The sequence below is a fragment of the Scardinius erythrophthalmus genome, assembly GCF_964197995.2.
Source record: "Scardinius erythrophthalmus genome assembly, chromosome: 23".
Classification (NCBI taxonomy): Eukaryota; Metazoa; Chordata; class Actinopteri; order Cypriniformes; family Leuciscidae; genus Scardinius; species Scardinius erythrophthalmus.
In genome coordinates, this window is record NC_138243.1 from 30,447,311 (window position 1) to 30,461,002 (window position 13,692).

A 13,692-nucleotide genomic window follows, 5' to 3' on the forward strand; every position below is an offset into this window, starting at 1 on the left:
TAACAACTGTATAGTTCCATACCGTAAGACTTCATTTGGTCAGTCTGCTTTTTCATATAAAAGTGCAAAGTTGTGGAACTCATTACCCACTGAATATAAAACAATGACTGAGCTTAAAATGTTAACATCTCGTGTTAAGTCTTGGATGAAATCGAAACAGGAATGTACCCATTTGTAAATAGCTAGTTTGTGTATGTAAGTGATTTATATGGTGTGTCTATAGATACATTTTTATGATGAAATAGAAAATGTTGTAGTGTAAAGGCCCAACCATGGACTGGAGTTGTGAATTAGCATTAGCTATAAACTCTTTTTGCATAGCATCAGTTACAAACTTGTTTTGTACTATGTTTAATTGCAATGTCCATGTCAAATAAATGAATAAATAAAAATAAAATAAAATATAATATTCAGAAGTAAACAGTGTCGCTGACTTAATGTTTAGCTGACAGAGTGTTTATGTCAGAATGTTTATTTTTAAACCACAACCTTCTAACTGCTTCTTTTACCGATATATTTAATGATGTCTTTTGCATTTCTAATCCAAACAACGTCAAACTTGGCACTACACTTACTCGTGCTCGTAGCGAGACACCTGTCAAGTTTGAAATCCATCGGACTGACGGTATGCTGCTTGTTTGTCTGTCCTTTAGACGCAGTGAGTGTTGAGGACGTGGATCTTCTTCAAGTCTCAGTGCAGGAGATCCTGAAGGCGTCCGTCATGGCGGAGGTGGACGTCGTCTCTCAGCCTTTAACACGACTGATGAACGCAGCCAAAGAGCGAGCGACATCACTTCCTGTGCTGGTTCCTCCTGTGTTTTACCTGCCTGCTCCTCCTCTGTACTGTCCACAACCTTCACCAAACACACAGGTGGCTCACACACACGGAGACGCCCCACTGTCACGTCTACCTCTGTCTGTCTTTCTCATCTTACAATACAATATAATATTAATTTATAAAGCACATTTAAAAACAGCCAAGGCTGACTAAAGTGCTATTCAAGAATAAATACAATAAAACAAACAATAAAGGAACACACTATTGATAAACAATAATCGTACCTAAATCAGGGAATATTAAAAGCCAAAAAGAGTAAATACGTTTTTAAAGAAGATTTGAAGGTGGAAACAGGGGAGCTAACCTAATGTGCGCTTTGAGTGTGAGAAAAGAGCTATATGAATGTAATGAATTATTAATGTAGAGAGGTAGACTGTTCCAAAGTTTTGATCCAAAGCGTGATTGCCTTCTTAAGTCTAGATCTAGGCACACTGGCCCTCATTTATCAAAAGTGCGTACACCAAATTTCCAGCGTACACCCAAAACCACGGTGACTTTGAGATTTATCAATATGGACGTTGGCGTACGGCACGCTCAAATCCTACGCCAGCTCAGGAGGTGGTGTACGCACGTTTTGAGTGCGGGAATGCGCAGAAAAAAAATTCCTAACACCACAAAACGCACTGACAAACTAAAAGATATAATATATTATGACCCACTGTAAAAAACAACAACAACATAGTAATTATAAACTTCAGTGTTTATTTTTGTACAACATGGACTTCAATGTTTAATTTGTGTGAATTTGCCAAAGCATTTCAATTGTAGGCATATGTATTCCTTAAGTTGCGAGCCTGTGCGCTTTACCTGATGTTTCAAGCCTTGTTTATACTTTCGCCTGGCTCCGCAGCGCGAGTCTCCGCAGACTGCGCGCACACCTCCCCAAACGGACGAGGGGTTTATACTCGACGCGCTCGCCGTTTCTTTGAAACGATGGTTAGGCCAGGGTTAGGCCCGGCAGGTGTGCACGGACTGGGTTTAGTAATGAAAGGCTTTCAATGACCAAAAAAATTATTCAGACTGACAAAATAATAAAAATGCCATTCTTCTTATTTTAAATAATAATAATAATACAAATAATAATAATAATAACGAAATTCTTCTTCTAAATAACAATAAGCGTCATTAATAATAAAAATCTAGAAATCAATTTTGTTTCTTTCCATTTCCCTGGTTTCGCTTTCTCTTTCTCAAAGAAGTTTCTCTTCTTTGCCGTCTTCCGTGTGTCCATGGCGTAAAATGAGGGCGTGGGGGGAGCGGAGACTTGAATATATAGGGGCGTGTTATTCTAATGACGATCGATTTCAGCCGCGGCATTTATCAAGGGCAGGTATTGCGTACACCAGAATTTCAAAGGTACGCACAGCTTCATAAATCAGGCGATGAGAAGAGTGTAAGCATAATCTTACGCCAATATATACGCCCATTTCTACGCAAGATTGATAAATGAGGGCCAATGAGTAGACCGTGATCACTAGATCTCAGAGTTCTAGAAGGAGTGTCTCTAGCTGTATTTGGATCTCATCAGGACTCTGTGAGGGATCCAGCTCTGGTTCTGGAGACTGAGACTCGCTGTCAGGTGTCTGGGCTGGTTCAGAAGCTCCTGATGATCTTCAGGGCGGCACACGGTTCTCTGCCCGCCACACAGTGGTACATCAGCAACCTGAATCGCTGCAGACACTTACTAAACAAGGTGCGGTCCCATTTTATTCTGTCTTTGCTGTTTCCCAGTGTCCATTCACAATTTAAGGATTAGTTCACTTTAATGATCAGGAAATTTTAATTCTGCTCTCCCCCACGTCATCAAACATGTTCTTTCTTCAGTGGAAAAGAAATGAAGGTTTTTGAGGAAAACACTCCAGGATTGTTTCTCCATATAGTGTCTTCAATGGGGTCCAACGGGTTGAAGGTCCAGATGTGAGTTTCAGTGCAGCTTCAAAGTCTCGACACGATCCAGCCGAGGAATAAGAGTCTCATTTAGACAAACCAGCGGACATTTTAGAACAAAATACACATTTATATAGTTTTAACCACTAATGCTCATCTTGCACTAGCTGTGATGCGCCACACATTACGTAATCACGTTGAAAGGTCACAAAACTCACATTTGGATCTTCAACCCGTTGGACCCCATTGAAGACACTATATGGAGGAAAATCCTGGAATGTTTTCCTCAAAAACCTTAATTTCTTTTCGAATGAAGAAAGAAAGACATCAACATCTGGGATAACGTGGAGGAGAGTAATTTATCAGGACATTTTAATTCTGAAGTGAACTAATCCTTTTACATGTTTGGATGTTGTTTTAAATTTAGCATTAAAGGTAAGTTGCGCTAGACATTTCGTCCCTATGTCTATCCGAGTGAAACGCTTCTGGAACAAGAACAAATGTGGGCGGGGCTTGATTTTGTCTGTTGGGAATTGATTGGATGGTTGTGGTTTGCTATTGGTGGATCTCATGTGAGTGACAGGTTGCCCCGCCCTCGTCATCAGAAGTTATTCTGATTCAAGAATACCAGGAACATGAATTTAACTCAATAATGATGTGCACCGATAAATCATTTATGATAAAAACTGCAATAATACATTAAAAATCAAGAATTGTTTATTTTGATTTCATGGTGATTTTAAGAACCTTCTTGATGTTTTCTGTTGGTAGATCCAGAAGAAAGTGTCCGAACCCAAAGCCGAACTGATTCCTGATGGACTGAAAAAATTCCTCACTCATCGTGGGTTCTTCCAATCAGGGCCCAGCAAAGACACGGATGGTGTCACCACGCAAATGTTAAGTATGTTTAATTTAATTAACCGTCAGAACTTTAAGTGAGTAGTGTCCATTTTTGAAGTTTTTTGTATTTATGTGATTTCTGTGCCTTTGTTCAGTATGTTTCCGTGAGTTGTGTGCGCTTTGCTGGATGCTCCATGTGAGGGACCAGCTCACCGTCACCTGTCGAAGGTACCAGACTGCAAGACAGCGGGAGGAAGACACCAAGGTGCGTTTAAAGAAAACGGTAACACTTTACAATAAGGTTCATTAGTTAGTTAACATCTACTATGAACAATGCTACTTCAGCATTTATTAATATTAATTTCAACATTTACTAATACATTATTAAGATCTAAAGCCGTGTGCACACTGTGCGAATTATAATAGTCCTTTACGATTGTTGCTCGTCAGACTGTACGAACATGATCATCGCTGTAAGTCATGTCACACTGTAAGATCTCATTTACATTTATTCATTTAGCAGACGCTTTTATCCAAAGCAAATGAGAACAATAGAAGCAATTACATTAACAGTAGGACAACAATATGCAAGTGCTAATATCTCAGTTGTCATCGATGTTAGACTGTATTACAGCCAAGACGCGTTCAAAACTGACGCACGCAAGAAAACTTGTCCAGAGTTTTTCATCATCAATCAATGACACTTTCGGTGATGTGAGCTGCATTAGCAAGCTAGCTAGCAAGCCAAAATTACACACATCTATTTTGGTCATGGTTTGTCTTGATAAACGAAGACAATTTGATGGTCATCTAGAACTCACACTGCAGGACTGAGAGTCAAATCTTCTGACACTGCCAGAATTTCGTCTAAGGTCAAATTTGTTCGCAACGGTCATTAATCGGCAGTCGGTGCCGACTTCAGTTGATCAAAGACTTCAGATTTCAGAGGAATCTTTTAGGATTTGCAAAATGTGGCCAAAATCGCACAGTGTGCAAAATCACACAGTGTTAACATTAGTTAATGCTCTGTGAACTCACATGAACAAACAATGATCAGCAGAATGTTGCAGTGATGCGAGACGTCAATCCATGTGTTTGTGTCTCAGGTCAGTGACGTGAGTGTGTCAGATGTGTGTGTTGAGGCTCTGTGTTGGGCACGCCGACTCCTGCCCTTCAGCCGGTTCATGAACGCAGAGGAAGCCCTGCAGGACTTAGTGCTCAGCCTGGTGTCCGAACTGCCACCCAGTCATGTGGTAATAATATACATCACTTATCTGAACTCATTTAGGATACTTGTCAAGTAAAACTAATAATGTCTTTTTGTGACAAAAATAAAGGTTTCTAACTAACTTTACAGGTTTGTAATTTTCTAGACATGTACCGTTGTAATGTTTTGGTATTCTTTGGGAGTTAGTTAGGATAAACCAGGATAAAATAAAGGTAACTAACTAACTAACTTGTTAGTAGTTTGTTGGACATGCACCATTGTAATGTCTTGGTATTTGCTGGCAGTTAGTTGGTAACCTTTAACCAGGTTGAAAAATATAACTAACTAACTAACTAACTAACTAACTAACTAACTAACTAACTAACTAACTAACTAACTAACTAACTAACTAACTAACTAACTAACTAACTAATTAACTAACATGTTAGTACTTTTTGTACATGAATCATAATGTCTTATTATTCTTTGGGACTTAGTTTGTAACATTTATTTAACCACTTTGAAAAATAAAACTAACTAACGAACTAACGAACAAACTAACTAACTAACATGTTTGTACTTTTTGTACATGAATCATTGTAATGTCTTATTATTCTTTGGGACTTAGTTTGTAACATTTATTTAACCAGGTTGAAAAATAAAACTAACTAACTAACTAACTAACTAACTAACTAACTAACTAACTAACTAACTAACTAACATGTTAGTAGTTTTTTGAACATGCACCATTGTAGTGTCTTAGAATTTTTTGGAAGTTAGTTGGTAACCTTTGACCAGGTTGAAAAATAAAACTAAATAACTAACTAACTTGTTAGTACTTTTTGTACATGAATCATTGCAATGTCTTAGTATTCTTTGGGACTTAGTTTGTAACCTTTATTTAACCAGGTTAAAAAAAATAAGGTAACTAACTAACATGTTAGTAGTTTTTTGGATTTTATATATTGAACCTAGTTAAATAAAGGCTACTAACTAACTCTCAGACAATACTAAGACATTACGTGTCCAAAAACCAGTCGTAGTAAATATCAAAGTCTAATCTGAATAACTGTATCTGATACATCACTGTAGCATCACAGTACTTTAGCGCCTCACTCAGCTGGTTAGCGACTCATAACTCAGGTGTCATTTCTGATGTTCAGACCGCAGAAACTCTAGCGAGAGTGTTTCCTGATGAGAGCGAGTCTGTTCGTGTGCCGCTGCGGGAGAAGTACTCGTCACTGGTGCGGAGACTGAGACCCGTGGTGGTGCCAGACACCTCGACACCAGGCAAGAGAGGCTTTAAAGGAGTAGTTCACCTTAAAATGAAAATTAGCCCATGATTTACTCACCCTCAAGCCATCCTAGGTGTATATGACACTCTTCTTTCAGATGAATATAATCAGAGTTATATTAAAATAATGTCCTGACTCTTCCAAGCTTTATAGTGGCAGTGAATTGCAACTAACAGTTTGAAGCTCAAAAAAGTGCATTTTTAACATAACTCTGATTGTATTCGTCTGAAAGAAGAGTGTCATGTACACCTAGGATGACTTGAGGGTGAGTAAATCATGGGCTAATTTTCATTTTAAAGTGAACTTCTCCTTTAAGCAATAACTCACCCAAAATGATGATTCTTCGCTTTGTATATAAAGCAGAGCATCTGGTCAGTGCTTCAACCCCTAACCAGATGTGCTTGTGTTCACAGATGTGCCTCCAGGAACTGAGAGGGAAGATGAGGGCGATACCATGATGATTCTGATCCAGGATCAGCTGAGGCAGCGACGCCGGGAGCTTCGGCGCCTGGAAAAGTATCTGGGAGCAGCGGAGCCGCACTTGTGGGAGAGAGAGGAGGAGGACGACCGGGGAGCTGCCGTCTCCATACTGAAGAGACTCTCTCTCGGGACCAGCTTGAGTGACAGCACACTGACCGACTGTGGACGCCCCCTAGTGTACAGTGAAGGAGACACGGCCGAGACGCTGTCAGAGACTCTTTCCCCCGAACCGCAGACCCAATCTGCACACAGGTAATCCTGCTAGAGTACTGTGCTGTACGTACTGTATTAGAGCTGCATGATGAATTGAAATAAAATATTGCGATATGGCTTAGTGCGAATATCTAATCAAGCAGGCTGAGATTAAAATATATAAATACAGACTGTATGTAGCCCCGCCCCTTTTCAGCATGAAATAAAAAAAGGCTTGATTGTTTAACTTTTGAAAATTAAGAAAATTAAGTAAATATTAGTATATATAGTAGTGCTGTCAAATTGATTTAAAAACATACCTTTAAAACATAAAAGTTTGTTTACATAATATATGTGTGTGTATATATTATTAAAATAAAATTATACACTACATCACATATGTGTGTGTGTCTGTGTATATGTACATGTGTGTGTGTGTGTGTGTATATACACTCAGACATATATACAACATATATATAAATTTAATAATATATATATACACACATATATTATGTAAACAAACTTTTATTTTAGATGTGATTAATCAAAGTGACAGCACTAATATATAGTGATTTTACAGTTGTCCTATAAAATAAAATTGTTTTTATTAAAAACTAAATTTTTATTTTACAATACAGTAGTATAATTTTAATTATTAGTATTTTCGATAAAACCATAATTATTATTTTATTGTCATGTGGAATTGGAATTGGCCAAAATAATTTTTATTTTCTGATGAAGTGAAGATGCACTACATTTACATTTAGCAACTAAATGTAAACGAAAGTGCTAAAAGCTTACCTCTTTTGGTGTGTTTTTTAAGCTCTAAGACAGCAAAGTTTCATGATGCACCTGAGAAAACAAAACAAGACCGAAAAGGAACCGTGGAACCCAAAGAACCAGAGTCGAGCCGTCTGGGTTCTTCAGTGCCAACAGTGGGAACCTGGGAGTTTGAGTTGGAGGATGATGAGTACATGCTCTTCCTAGATTTGTTCCTTAGTTATGTTCTGGGAAAGGACAGAATAGACGCTGAGGAGTCCGAGCTTCCTTTACTGAGTAGTTTCTCACAACGTTTTCATGCTAGAGAGCTGCACTCGGTGACCTTTGACATGCTGACCTCTCTCAAACGCCGCCAGAAGGACGGACGTAAGCGAGGCGCACGTTTGCCCCTGTTTCGTGCCGGTCACTGCTTCCAGACTCTCCCGGTCACTCCCGAGCCTCCACCGGTTCAGGACACTCACGATACCACAAATGCCACGTCTCCCTGGACTCTTCCTGGAATCCAAGCTAGGAAACACCAAGGTCTTTTCAGCCGTCGTCAACACCATACGTCAATGTCCAAAGTGAATCGGACCGGGTCAGATGTCAACTCTGTGGGATTTAGGATCCTCTCTCCGGATGAATTAGGTGTTCAGATGCAGTTGGACTCCTCGATGGAGATCCGCTTTCCTCGACTGGCTCGGTTACTTGAGTGGATGATGCGCTGGGCCGACAGGCGGGTTCTGCTCTCTCAGCCAATGGGAAAGAGGTCAGAGGGAAGTGATGCGGTGGTCATCAGGGTCAAAGGCTCGACCCCTGCGGTTCTGTCTGCACTGGAGCTGCTCGAGGAGAGATACAGCGCCGCCCTACTGGGAGAAAACACACATCACTCACATTATCAGGTAAGGTGTAGTGCTTTAGATCGAACTGTTTATTCCATATTCTTCATAACAGATGGGGTGTCATGTGCCTATTTTATTTTTTAAGCGGCAGTCAAAAAGAAAAAAACATTTTTTTAAAATGTATCAGTTCTGCCTAGAAGTTACATTAAGCATGCAATGGGAGTTGTGTTCAAATCCCGAATCAATATCTTTTTATTTTTATTTTTATAAACCAAACAAAAATCTTGAATGGATCATGATGGAACTACATTATTTTACACATTCTATATATTTTTTTAAATAAAATCTGTAACATTTAAACAATGAGAGAATATTAAACATTACTCTGAACTTATATACAATTTTCTTCTATTTTTGTTTATTGACATTAATTGACATTTATTGACATGTTTTTTACATTTATTTTAGTATTATTTATATACTGTTATAGTTTTTATTTATACTTTGACTTAGCTTTATTTGACTTTTTTTATTTTAAATAATTTTATGATGTCCTTTTGCCATTAATATTATGTTTTAATATTTTTCTGATTGTTTTAATTTATTTTTATTTCAGTGTTTGTTTTAATTTTAATTCAATTTTAGTTTATTTCCAGTTAGTGATTGATTGTAGTGCTTCAACTTAAACTTATTTCACTTAGTAGCCAAGGCAACTTTATTTTTTTAACTTTTTCATTTAATATTTCTAATTAATATTATTTCAATTAACAAAAATGTTGTAATAGTTTTAGAAAACAATAACAACCCTGATCATGCAGTGACACACTGAGATAGCAAGTGAAGTGTTCAGTTGTGAAATCAGTCCTTTTCCTAATCAAATCGAGTCACATGATCAGATCACATGACATGGATGATTATACCAGGGCTTCAAGAGTTACATATATAGTCCATATTTTAGTTCATAGGGCCTTAGTTGACAAAAACACCCTGATCCAGATCATGACACCACCAGAACTTGATCGGAAATGTGAAAGAGATGCTGAACTTATTAAATTATTACATTGTTTAAATTAATACATTTTTAGCTAACTGTGATTTTGTATATGCACATTTCTGAAATACATAACTTAGACAGTTTCCTATGATAACAGATCACTCTAAATTGTAATGTGGACTCATGCACTTTCTGTAAAACTATTTTGAAATGATGTGTACTGTGAAAAGCGCTATACAAATAAATGTGAATTGAATTGAACTCTCTGGTGAAAGCTGCTCCATCAGAGGGCGGGGCCTGATGCTCCAGTGCTGCAGCCAATCACAGGCTGGGGGCGGGACCGGGACAACAGTGTGGACACGCCCATCACTCTCCACAGACACCACAGCCATGAGTGAGTCCACTGCACACATCTGATCAAAACATGACTGATAATAAACCTTCCCAATGTGGACCCGTTAATTAATTTATAGCAATATTTATTTAATTTATCAATAATTTATCTATCTATCTATCTATCTATCTATCTATCTATCTATCTATCTATCTATCTATCTATCTATCTATCTATCTATCTATCTATCTATCTATCTATCTATCTATCTATCTATCTATCTATCTATCTATCTATCTATCTATCTATCTGTTGTTCCATCCATCCATCTGTTGTAAAGTTTTTCTTTCTTCAAAGCAGAGACCAGGAGACAGTCGGGATCGCGTTCAACGGAAGTTATTCTTTATTGAGAACTCCTCCGTACGCGGCTGTAAAAAACTTCCAACATGATCTGATCTAACATAACTTTACATGTTATCTTATAGGCATTTTAGGAGGAGGGACTTTTTGAAGGTGGAGACAAATACAAACAAAGCATGTAAATGAGTATACAGGTTAAAGTAACCTGCCCCAGACCCCAGCGTGTTTACCAGTATCAATTTAATCAGCATACCTATTCAAATGCTGATACTGGCCAGGAAACTCTGGTTCCATGGGCCATCCCAGAGCCATTTAAGACAAAGGGTGCGTCTTGGAGCTACTGGCTAGAGCCATTAAAGACTCATTTAAAACACAATAGAGAAAACAGGTCTGGTAGGAATAGGAGACTCTTGCTAGAGACTCAATAATCACTTTCTCAGTTTATATACTATCTAAATTAAAACCTCAAATGCTAAAATCAGTATTCTTCACCGTGATGTTATGTAAGGAAACATATCTGAAATAGATTCTTAAATTTGGATCCCTTCACATCCATCCATTGAAGTATATGAAAACCGTGTTTAAAGCTACATTACAGTACAAAAGCATTTTAGTACATTGATGTTCACGGGTTTGTACACATCATTGGTCTTTTTTTAACGTTATTTCTGTGAATGATGTAGTGATAAAAAGTGACAAATGAAAACAGTCTCAAAGTATTTGACCTTCTTCGTCTTGATTCAGTCAAATGTGTCCAGACAATCAAGCCAAAGCTTTTAAAGATGTTGCTTGTCAGAAGTAATTATGAACAACAAGAAAGAGCATCTGACTATAGTTAAAGTCAAATCAATAGAATTAACAAATAAAAAAGCTTTTTTTTACCGATGTTGTGTGATGTTTGATCACAGTGTGTGTGAACCCGAGGATGTCGTGAATCAAACAGACGATCAGCTGTCTGAACATGAAGACACGATGACCTCTGATCTACAGAATGACGTCACTGAGATCAGACAGACGACTGAGGCTGAAGACGGTCAGATCTCTGTACTACACATCACAAACATTTACATGCCTTTATTTTGTTTTTTGTAGGTTTCTGTTTTAGAAAACAGTTTATTTAATTGTCTCATTTAAAGTTGGGGTAAGTGGTATTTGAAATATAGAGAGAACGAGCAAGAGGGAGATTTGAAGAAAGACTGCAGAAATAAAGATGAGACAATACAAAAGAGAAAAGCTCAGAGGAAATCACTGGAAATTAAAGGGTTATGTCTGGGAAAGAGCTTTAGGACCCGTGTTAATATTAGAAACGCTCTCCAGTGCTGGAGAGAGCGAAGCGGGAAGGCCTGAAAACACACACGGAGGTTGCTTTGATTCGGGTCCACACGTGAGTAACACTGAGTAACGTGAGTAACACTGGGTAACCCTGAGTAACGTGAGTAACACTGGGTAACCCTGAGTAACGTGAGTAACACTGGGTAACACTGAGTAACGCGAGTAACACTGGGTTACACTGAGTAATGTGAGTAACACTGGGTAACCCTGAGTAACATGAGTAACACTGGGTAACCCTGAGTAATGTGAGTAACACTGGGTAACCCTGAGTAACGTGAGTAACACTGGGTAACACTGAGTAACGTGAGTAACACTGGGTAACACTGAGTAACGTGAGTAACACTGGGTAACACTGAGTAACGTGAGTAACACTGGGTAACACTGAGTAACGTGAGTAACACTGGGTAACACTGAGTAACGTGAGTAACACTGGGTAACACTGAGTAACGTGAGTAACGTGAGTAACACTGGGTAACCCTGAGTAATGTGAGTAACACTGGGTAACCCTGAGTAACGTGAGTAATACTGAGTAACATATGAGTTACACTGAGTAACGCCTGAGTAACATTGGGTAACGCTGGGTAACATGTAAGTAACACTGGGTAACACGTGAGTAACACTGAGTAACACTTGAGTAACACCTGAGTAACCCTGAGTAATGTGAATAACCCTGAGTAACGTGAGTAACACAGTAACACTGGGTAACACCTGAGTAACGCTGAGTAATACGTGAGTAACACTGAGTAACACTGAGTAACACTGAGTAATGTGAGTAACATGTGAGTAACACGTGAGTAACACTGGGTAACGCTGAGTAACACGTGAGTAACACTGAGTAACATGTGAGTAACACTGGGTAACGCTGAGTAACATGTGATTAACACTGAGTAACCCTGAATAACATGTGAGTAACACTGGATAACGCTGAGTAACACTGGATAACGCTGAGTAACACTGAGTAACACTGGATAACGCTGAGTAACACTGAGTAACATGTGAGTTACACTGAGTAACGTGGGTAACACTGAGTAACGTGAGTTACACTGGGTAACACTGAGTAACGTGAGTTACACTGAGTAACACTGGGTAACACTGAGTAACATGTGAATAACACTGAGTAACGTGAGTAACACTGAGTAACATGTGAATAACACTGAGTAACATGTGAGTTGCAGTGAGTAACGTAAGTAACACATGAGTAACATGTGAGTTGCAGTGAGTAACGTAAGTAACACATGAGTAACATGTGAGTAACACTGAGTAACACTGTAACACATGATTAACACTGAGTAACACATGATTAACACTGAGTAACACTGGGTTTAAGTGTCATTGTGTGTCCGGAGCTGCTGTGCTGTTGGCAACTAACAATCAACTCTTGTTTGTAATTACTATTGTGTACTATACGTTAATATCTTATGTCATTCGTTCATCATCTGCTCTTTATTTTTCGTGAAGCATTATTCTATCATCCACTCTTAGATTGTGTAACAGAGGACAGCTAACGTGAGTCGCGCTGACGACTGCTAGTGAATGTGGTGTTTAGCGTTATTGTCAGTCAACTGGCTTGCAGGGGGATCAGGGTTCGAGACCGACTCGGAGCAGGGCGTTTAGGATTGGAGTGCGAGTTTTGGAGGCGGAGCAAAAAGAGAGGGGGTGTGTTTGATTGGGTTGATTTCAAATATCAACGTTGTCCAACAGTGTTTTAGAAATACTACTTACCACACCTTTAATTTGGTCAAAGTATTATTTTTAAATTATTCATTTTACACTGATCACTATTAATGTTATTACTGAATAATTACAACCGTACTATCCACTGTTGTTCATTGTTGTTTGGTTTACAGTTGATAGCAGTGCTGATGATGTCACCGAGGCATCATGGGCCAATCAGAGCAGAGCTCACAGAGATCAGGTGATTGTGTGCTGCCCTATGATTAATGATTCCATTCATCTCTGATAGCTGACATCACAATTTTCATCTGTCAGTAATATTTATTAATTTACTAATATTTCTTTATATTTATTTATCAGTATAATTTATATATTTTTTTATTGATTTATTGATTAATTTATTTTATTTATCATTAATAATAATTTATAATTAATATATATTATCTATCAATGTCAATAATATTTATTCATTTATTCATATTAGTATAATTTCTATATATTTTTATTGATCAATATCAATTATATTTTATTAGATATAAATAATCAATAATTAATTAATACATCCATGTATGTATCATTAATAATTAATAATTAAAATATATTATCAATATCAATAATATTTATTCATTTATTAATATTTATTTATCAGTATAATTTA

The 13,692-nt window shown here is 37.9% G+C and overlaps 1 protein-coding gene across 1 annotated transcript in view; it reads left to right on the forward strand.

Moving 5' to 3' along the window:
- cplane1 (ciliogenesis and planar polarity effector 1) overlaps window positions 1-13,692 on the forward strand; it is a 60,876-nt gene that overhangs the window by 23,690 nt on the left and 23,494 nt on the right. The window contains exons 19-29 of the mRNA XM_081353699.1: window positions 654-871; window positions 2,367-2,531; window positions 3,497-3,626; window positions 3,721-3,830; window positions 4,672-4,818; window positions 5,936-6,062; window positions 6,481-6,799; window positions 7,563-8,400; window positions 9,610-9,728; window positions 10,937-11,061; window positions 13,208-13,275. Coding sequence (XP_081209825.1) covers window positions 654-871; window positions 2,367-2,531; window positions 3,497-3,626; window positions 3,721-3,830; window positions 4,672-4,818; window positions 5,936-6,062; window positions 6,481-6,799; window positions 7,563-8,400; window positions 9,610-9,728; window positions 10,937-11,061; window positions 13,208-13,275 — 2,366 coding nt within the window. The remainder of the gene's footprint in view (window positions 1-653; window positions 872-2,366; window positions 2,532-3,496; window positions 3,627-3,720; window positions 3,831-4,671; window positions 4,819-5,935; window positions 6,063-6,480; window positions 6,800-7,562; window positions 8,401-9,609; window positions 9,729-10,936; window positions 11,062-13,207; window positions 13,276-13,692) is intronic.